General features: G+C 39.0%; 1 protein-coding gene across 1 annotated transcript; it reads left to right on the forward strand.

The window, feature by feature from the left end:
* The first annotated feature begins 477 nt into the window (after positions 1–477).
* Positions 478–4,416, forward strand: LOC310862543 (nerve growth factor-like). The gene is made up of 2 exons (XM_083770491.1): positions 478–612; positions 2,758–4,416. Exon 2 carries the CDS (start codon positions 2,769–2,771, stop codon positions 3,402–3,404), a length of 636 nt encoding a protein of 211 aa, XP_083626617.1. The 5' UTR covers positions 478–612; positions 2,758–2,768; the 3' UTR covers positions 3,405–4,416.
* The last annotated feature ends 5,311 nt before the right edge of the window (positions 4,417–9,727 follow it).

The following is a 9,727-nucleotide window of genomic DNA, read 5'->3' on the forward strand; positions in this document are numbered from 1 at the left end:
AGCGCCACCAGGAGGCACATTTTTTTAATATTACTCCTCCAGATTCTGTCTAAAAATCCCGCAAATCTTTACACGTACACTATCTCTATAGTCATGTGTTCAAGACAGATCTGTCCAATATTTCATATTCCATCCTAATTAGTAATTAGGAAAAAAGTTATAATATTTCTGAAAGTAACTAGTTTAATACTTAAGTTTCTTGACAACACTGTTAATCACTTCAGCCCTATATACATTTTGATGTCCTTTTACTCAGTCAAGTACATTTAAAATTCCGGGCTTTTACTTGTAACAGGGTATGTCTACATTGCAATATTGATACTTTTTACTTAAGTGAAACATTTGAGTCCTTAATTTCCCCAGCACTGATCAGTCTTGCTAAACGTGTGTTTACAGTGGGTTTTATGAGACGTCTCAGACACACTCTCTCAACCTGTCTCTCAACAGGACAGGGGAACGCCAAGGCAGCGGAGGGAGAGCAGAGCAGAGCTGTGTTGAATGGGGGCCGGCACCACCAGGCCAAATACCACGAGTCTGGAACACAATGTGTTCTAAGCACATACCCTAGGACCCTGCCAGAAAGGGGCCACACTGTGGAAACACTGTATATAGGTATGAGGCCAATCAATGAATTCACACCAGAGTGTAGTCCTGATATTGATGTAATTTCGTATAACTGACATGACCAGCTTTAATTGTTATGAGGTATATAAGATTCAATGAACTTTCAAGTTGGTGTAAGTTATATTATTTGGTAAAAAACAATATATTGTTGTTAAAAAAAGTTGAAGCTCTATATTAGTGTTTCTCAATGGGGGTGTGGGGGGGGCACTAGAACCAATACTTTTAAAGGGGTGTGTGTGAGGGGTGCTCATGGTGTTGACCATGATACTGACATCATACTAACATGATACTAACCATTAATAATAATAATAATGGATTGCATTTTTATTGTGCTTTTCTATACTCAAAGAGCTTTACAGTGGTCTACTCTATTCATTCATACATTGGGAGTTGAACAGTCAACGCCAACGTCCTCACTTCCCACATTCACACACCAATGGTGGCAACCACTAAGATACTAAGACATACCGGTACGAACATGATACTGTTGAGAATAATAGAGGTTACGCTCCAGCTACAGACAGTACATGGAAAAGTACCACTTTAATAGCAAACTTGACAACGTTTCGACCCTCTAGTCTAGGGATCTTCTTCAGGTCAGTTTCAATCAAAAATTGACCTGAAGAAGTGTAGCTGGACTGGAGTGCAGGGTCTATTTTTCTCAATGTTAGCCTTTTTGGCCCAGCACCCAGATTGATGTGCGTATACTGTTATTTACGTTTGCACTGATATGATACTGACCAGTCAGTGTTTCTGAACAAACACGAGAATATATGGAAATATTGAACAGTTATTTTAACAAACAACTGTTAATAACCAAGCTTTACAGGTTACAAAGGTGCATTTTACTCATATGTTGCTGTGCAGTGCCATTCATAGAGAGGGTGTATTCTTTACAGAACATAGAAATACAGGACAATATTAAAGTTTGACAGGAAGTTAACCCTAACCATACAGAATTAAGAGCATCCGCTTTATAGCAACCTGTAAATTACTGTAACAACATTATTTGGTGCCTTAAGTGGTGGGTGGGTGCAGCTGCTGGTTCTGTATTTTTACAATGGTAACACATGTTGAACATACCATATAATAAACCTTACATAAGATCGTAAACATGTAACATAGTTGCAGTGCCACAACAAGTGTCAACATGTGTTCTTCTGTTGTTCTGTTTTGAGACCATTTTGAGATGTTGTTTCCTTATAAGCCAGTAAAACAGCTAACAGCTGGTGCTAATGTGCTGCCGAGTCTTCATAATGTGAAGAAAAGACAATGCTATCATTTGAGTCCACTGTCACAACAGCATCACTCATCGTAATCCCAGGGATGAAACTGAAGTGCTGCATGGATGAAAAGGATCAAGCAAAGTATAACTCTTTATTGTATTTGTCTCACAGAGCTGCTGTTGGCAGCAAACATTTTAAGTAACACCAACCATGCAGCGCAGCTAGCAAACAGCCCTAAACAAACAATTACTGTACATTGTTACACGGCTTCATCCTTTAGCAATGCGTTTAGTATAGTATATGATAAGGTTGGTATATTATCTAATCTCTGTGTACGTGTGTGTGCGCGTGACTCATGCGTGGCGTGTGTACCCAATAGGCCAATACCATGTAAACTCGCGTCACCAGGCTTTCAACCTCGGAGCAAAGCCTGTGTTACTAAATCGCTGTGTGATCCGATCATCCGGTCGGGAGCGGACGGTAACTTACGTCATGTTGTGTTGTAGTCACTGGTTTGTAGTCATCAGGCAGGAAACCACAACTGGAATAAGAACTATACCCAAAATAATTCCCAGTGATCATACTGTAATTTTAGGCCTACCAGATGAAGGTCGATTTGACATATGGCTCTAGTAATAAAGTCGGACAATAACAATAGTCTGTCTGGTTGTACAATGGGTATAGCAAAATCGGGTGAGCAGCATTCCTGACTATCGGCCTATACATTTATAGGCTAAGATAGAAGAATGCAAAACGCATTGCAAATAAAAGTTGTCATCTACCTGTTTCATACCTCCACTTCTGTCACTAGCATTAATGTACAGTACTAAATTAATATCACTATATAATGAGCTGATATTTCACGTGTAATTTGCCCACTGTGTGTTTTTTCTGTTGCCTGTACCAGGTTGAGTGCCCATGAGGTCGTCTATGCTGGTCCTACTCCTCTTCGTCAGTGCCCAAGCTGTGGCCACTATTGGAGGAGACTCCTGCCCCTCTACCACAGGACGGCAGCAGCAGGACCCTGTTCGGACCCCCGCCTCCGTGACCACAGTGGACCCCAAACTCTTCACCAAGCGTCGCTACCGCTCACCCCGGGTGCTCTTCAGCGCCCAGCCCCCTGACACGGAGCCCACTGCAGGGGGGAGCCGGGTGTCCGGCGGCGGCAGCAGGGCCCGACGGCGGGCGGGACAGCCGCAACACAGAGGGGTGTACTCGGTGTGCGACAGCATCAGCGTCTGGGTCGGCAACAAGACCAAGGCCACGGACATCTCAGGGAATGAAGTGACGGTGCTGCCGGACGTGAACATCAACAATGTCAACAAGAAACAGTACTTCTTTGAGACGACGTGTCACAGCGGCGGCGGCGGCAGCAGCAGGACGGGCGGCTCGGCCTGTCTGGGCATCGACGGGAGGCACTGGAACTCCTACTGCACCGACTCGCACACGTTCGTACGGGCACTGACCACGTTTAAGAACCTCGTGGCGTGGAGGCTCATACGCATCAATGTGGCCTGTGTGTGCGTGCTCAGCCGCAAGTCATGGCGGCAATGACTGATTGTGTGCACGCCAAAGACTCTCTGTTATCATGCATCATGATCACACACACACACACACACACACACACACACACACACACACACACACACACACACACACACACACACACACACACACACACACACACACACACACACACACACGACTCACACAAGTACATGTACACCTATACAAACATACACCCACAGATGCACACACTCAGATTCACATACACAAACTCAGACCTATACAGGTGCATATTCACAAATGCACCCCCACACAACTTTTACCACGAATGCCTATTATTCATCCTCTGCACAAAGTAAATTATTTCTATATGTCAAGATATCAGGAATGCATGTGTGTGTAAACAAGACCTGGGTTGAAAAGGTATTATCAAATAATGCTTAGTGCTCGTTTCAATTCACGTGTAGGAACAGTGCCTAGATCAGTACAGTATCAGCTTCATCTTAATCTGCTAGATTTGTTTTCAAATGCCTTCTAGTGTAAAGTTCCACTGCGTAACTTTAGTAGTCTTTCTGGCGACACCTCTGGTTGCTGCGTTGTCTGCTGTTACTGCGAATCCCAGAATCACTTACTGCTCCAAAACAAATGCTTTCTTTAGGGTCATAGCAGTGAGATAGGTATTTAGGAATGCCAGAAATGGTACTTACATATTTTAACTTACATATACATTACAAATGCATAAATAAATACATTTTCAGTGCATTCAAGACATTTTCATTTTGGCATGATTGTCTCTGGGCAGACAATCAAGACTGAAATGATGTTGAGAGAGAAGTTGTCAAAAAACATATTGTGGAATGTTGTGAATATTGTGAAGAATATACTATATATAGAGAAAGATTATATAACTTTTGTTTAATTGAAAAGGTTACACAGAAAGACTATTGTGTAGCAAGCACCACCTTTGTGACATAGAATTAGACAAACCATATTTTTTGTGAAATACTAATTGACCCAGGTCTGACATGAACAGAACTTTTGTTAATCTGTTGTCATTGCTGATATTGTTATTTATTAAACACTGAAGTACACATACTGTATATTTCTAAAACTATGAAACATTTCAAAGATTCCTTTTCAGGCAAACATGTCCACCGTAAGATGAACCTAAATAGGTTGGAATGGGGTTTCTAGGTGTAAGTATGTAGGACTAATAGCATGCCAAAGTTTGTGCTATTGCCATTGAGAATGCATTGGGCGTTTACGTTAATTAACTCAGAAACTACAAAACATTTCAAAGTAAAAAGTTCCAGCATGTGTGCCCACAGTAAGCTGAATTATAAATAGTGTGAATGGAGTTTCTAGGTGAAAGTGACTTTTGGTTGTGCGGCTCGTGCCATAGAGCTGCCATTGAGCCCCATTATACATTTCTCAAATTTGAAAGCACTACTGTATATATGAGGTTTAGTACGGAGCTCATTTTGCCAATGGTAATTAGTGCATCACTACAAGACTATAGTCTCTCTTTTCAAAGGAAAAGAGCGCGCTGTTTTTTTTGGCGATGGGTTTTCAGAAGACAGAATAGCCTACCAATATGACAGACAGTGGTTGATGTGTTTTTTGCTAAGTTTGAAAGAAATTAAACCGGCTCATGTTTTCTGCTTGGTGTGTTTGTTTGAAAAAAACAAAGCAACTATGTAATCAAACAGATGAAAGGAATTTAGTATGCTAGTATTTTGTGTTCTGGTGAGGGTTTGGAAATTGACAGCAGACATGAGAGCTGCAAGGAAAACAAAGCATGAACCAGAAACAAGCTGAAACATTTACTGTGCAATATCAGTGCACTGCCAACTGATTATATGTCTTTGTATGGGATTTTTATAGCTTTGCAGTAACGGTCAATTTGTGCCTAAGACAATAACGTTGACACATCCCAGCCAGGGGACACTCGGTCAGAAATTTACTGTGGAGAATGTACATGCCCAATTTGAAATCATCCATGACTTTTACATTGTGACCTCAGGTAGTTAGCCTATGTGTAAACAAAACAAGGCCGAAAAATCAGTGTTCAGGTCAACAGCGGGCCTATGAGGGCATGTTTATGGAACTCAGTGATGCACGGGAATGAGAGGAAAACATTTTGTAACTGTAAACTATGAGTGTGGCCCTGCAGAGGGGCTAAATAATTTGGTTTACTACTATACTACTACAGTAGTTTGTGTTTACCACCACAAAGAAAGGCTCCCAGGCAGGGGAGCCGTAAGTGAGGTGCCGTAAGAGGACCTTTACTCCGTAGGACCTGAAGCTGGGGGAGCTCTTAAATCAGTTAGTTTGTAGCTGCATAGCATAGGAGCTCAGACACTATAGCCTACAGGGTTCCTACAAATGTTACTGCAGGCCAGGGTAGATCACTGAAACATCAGCTGCATCAAAATCCAACACCGCCCTCTAGCGTTTTGTGGCTGAAATCACACAGTGAACTCTTAAACATGTTCTTGACCTATATATTATGGAGCTTCGGCTTTATAAGAGAATAAAATGGAATGAATGTGTCATGAATTATTAGACTTTATTACACATTACATTTCACCCACGTTGAAATAGAGGAAAGTGACTGATGAGCTTAAAGACATAGGCCTACCCGCATTTTTTTACTTGCAGTGTCTCCACTGGTGAAATTCAAAATGAAGTTTCTCAAATTATTATAGGGTCAAGACGTCAATGTTGAGATTGGCTAAGAAAACGTAATCCCTTAAATTTCTCAGGTAATTCTGCTTACACAGACTGCAAGGCAGTGAATCCATTGTATCCCTCTGCTGGCAATCTTTAGTATAACTCAAACAATACAATTTTATGGTTCTGATTGTTATAAACTCACGGAGAGGAACAGGCACTGTCAGATCAGTTACAACTTTTGGGAAATCGAATCCCTTGGAATCCACATGAAAGAAATGCATTCTGAGAAGGAAGACATGGCAGTGTATCCCAAGCCGTGCATAGGGATGGATGCAGTGGAATTGTGGCGGCGGTGGCTCAGGGGTAGAGTGCCTGGATGGTAACAGTAAGGTTGCCAGTTCGAACCCGGGCTCCCCCAGAGTTGCTGTCGAAGTGTCCTTGAGCAAGACACTGAACCCCTAATTGCTCCCGATGTGCTAGTTGGTGCCTTGCATGGTTTCCGCTGCCATCGGTGTATGAATGTGTGTGTGAATGGGTGAATGTAATGCACAATCTCTGTAAAGTGCCTTGGATAAAGGCGCTATATAAATGCACCATTTACCATTTATTTACCAATTAGGAGTCCTATTGGCGGAGACCAATATTGGAAAATGGTCACAGGAAAAATGGAGAGACTGAATGAAGGACTATAGTTGCACTGGGAAGTGTATTTGGATGGCTGGTACAAAAAACGATGGGCTATAAGTAACCCATCGTTTTATTTCTTCATTTTTTCATTTTTTTCAAATCCTCAAAAATGATGAAAAACGGCGTGCTATAGTATGCCGTACGATATGGGCTATAGCCCATTGTCCAAAATGATGAAAACGAGGATAAGTTTTTTTTTTTCTAAAATTAAAAAAACGATGGGCTATAACCCATGTTTTTAAAAATAATCTAAAATTCAAAAAGCGATGGGTTATAACCCATCGTTTTTTTATTTATTTTTTTAATCCTCAAAAATGATGAAAAACGACGTGCTATAGTATGCCGTACGATATGGGCCATAGCCCATGGTCAAAAATGATGAAAAACGAGGTTAAGTTTTTTTTTTTCAAAAATTCAAAAAACGATGGGCTATAACCCATGTTTTTTTTTTTTTTTTTTTTTTTCAAATCCTCAAAAATGATGAAAAACGGCTTGCTATAGTATGCCGTACGATATGGGCTATAGCCCATGGTCCAAAATGATGAAAAACGAGGGTAAAACAAAAATCAAAAAACAATGGGCTATAACCCATCGTTTTTTTTCATTTTTTTCAAATCCTCAAAAATGATGAAAAACGGTGTGCTATAGTATGCCGTACTATATGGGCCATAGCCCATGGTCAAAAATGATGAAAAACGAGGTTAATTTTTTTTTCAAAAATTCAAAAAACGATGGGCTATAACCCATGTTTTATTTATTTTTTCATTTTTTTCAAATCCTCAAAAACTTGGACAAACGGCGTGATATAGTATGCCGTACTATATGGGCCATAGCCCATGGTCAAAAATGATGAAAAACGAGGTTAGGTTTTTTTTTTCTAAAATTAAAAAAACGATGGGCTATAACCCATGTTTTTTTTTTTTTTCCATTTTTTTCAAATCCTCAAAAATGATGAAAAACGGCGTGCTATAGTATGCCGTACGGTATGGGCCATAGCCCATGGTCAAAAAAGATTAAAAACTACGTTAAAAAAAAAAAAGAAAAAGAAAAAAACGATGGGCCATGTTTTGTTTTTTTTCCCATTTTTAGACGCTCATCTAATAGCCCATACCGTACGGCATACTATAGCACGCCGTTTTTCATAATTTTTGAGGATTTGAAAAATGCCATACGGTATGGGCTATAGCCCACGGTAAAAAATGATGAAAAACTAGGTTAAAAAAAAATCAAAAAACGATGGACTATAACCCATGTTTTTTATTTTTTTTATTTTTTTCAAATCCTCAAAAATTATGAAAAACGGCGTGCTATAGTATGCCGTACTATATGGGCCATAGCCCATGGTCAAAAATGATGAAAAACGAGGTTAATTTTTTTTTCAAAAATTCAAAAAACGATGGGCTATAACCCATGTTTTATTTATTTTTTCATTTTTTTCAAATCCTCAAAAACTTGGACAAACGGCGTGATATAGTATGCCGTACTATATGGGCCATAGCCCATGGTCAAAAATGATGAAAAACGAGGTTAGGTTTTTTTTTTCTAAAATTAAAAAAACGATGGGCTATAACCCATGTTTTTTTTTTTTTTCCATTTTTTTCAAATCCTCAAAAATGATGAAAAACGGCGTGCTATAGTATGCCGTACGGTATGGGCCATAGCCCATGGTCAAAAAAGATTAAAAACTACGTTAAAAAAAAAAAAGAAAAAGAAAAAAACGATGGGCCATGTTTTGTTTTTTTTCCCATTTTTAGACGCTCATCTAATAGCCCATACCGTACGGCATACTATAGCACGCCGTTTTTCATAATTTTTGAGGATTTGAAAAATGCCATACGGTATGGGCTATAGCCCACGGTAAAAAATGATGAAAAACTAGGTTAAAAAAAAATCAAAAAACGATGGACTATAACCCATGTTTTTTATTTTTTTTATTTTTTTCAAATCCTCAAAAATTATGAAAAACGGCGTGCTATAGTATGCCGTACGGTATGGGCTATTAGATGAGCGTCTAAAAATGGGGAAAAAAACGTCTAAAAATAGACGTGTTTTAGACGTCTATTTTTAGACGTTTTTTGACGTCTATTTTTTGACGTTTTTTATCCCATTTTTAGACACACGTCTAATAGCCGGCTATTAGACGAAAAAACGATGGGCTATAACCCATGTTTTTTTTTTTTTAATTTTTTTTCAAATCCTCAAAAATGATGAAAAACGGCGTGCTATAGTATGCCGAACGATATGGGCTATAGCCCATGGTCCAAAATGATGAAAAACGAGGGTAAAACAAAAATCAAAAAACGATGGGCTATAACCCATCGTTTTTTTTCATTTTTTTCAAATCCTCAAAAATGATGAAAAACGGCGTGCTATAGTATGCCGTACTATATGGGCCATAGCCCATGGTCAAAAATGATGAAAAACGAGGTTAATTATTTTTTTCAAAATTTCAAAAAACGTTGGGCTATAACCCATGTTTTTGTTTTTTTTTCAATTTTTTTCAAATCCTCAAAAATGATGAATAACGGCGCGCTATAGTATGCCGTACGGTATGGGCTATAGCCCATGGTAAAAAATGATGAAAAACGAGGTTAATTTTTTTTTCCAAAAATTAAAAAAAACGATGGGCTATAATGTTTTTGTTTTTTTTTCATTTTTTTCAAATCCTCAAAAATGATAAAAAACTGAGAAACAGCGTGCTATAGTATGCCGTACGGTATGGGCCATAGCCCATGGTCAGAAATTATGAAAAATGAGGTTAAAAAAAAAAAAAAAAATTCAAAAAACCCATGTTTTATTTTTATTTTTTATTTTTTTCAAATCCTCAAAAATGATGAAAAACGATGTGCTATTATAGTATCCCATACGGTATAGGCCATAGCCCATGGTCAAAAAAAATTAGGTAATTTTGTTTTCTCCAAAAATTCAAAAAACGATGGGCTATAACCCATGTTTTTTTTTTTATCCTCATAAATGATGAAAAGCGGCGTGCTATAGCATGCCGTATG

Source organism: Protomyctophum parallelum (genome assembly GCF_964188405.1).
Source record: "Protomyctophum parallelum genome assembly, chromosome: 8".
In the NCBI taxonomy this organism is placed as follows: domain Eukaryota; kingdom Metazoa; phylum Chordata; class Actinopteri; order Myctophiformes; family Myctophidae; genus Protomyctophum; species Protomyctophum parallelum.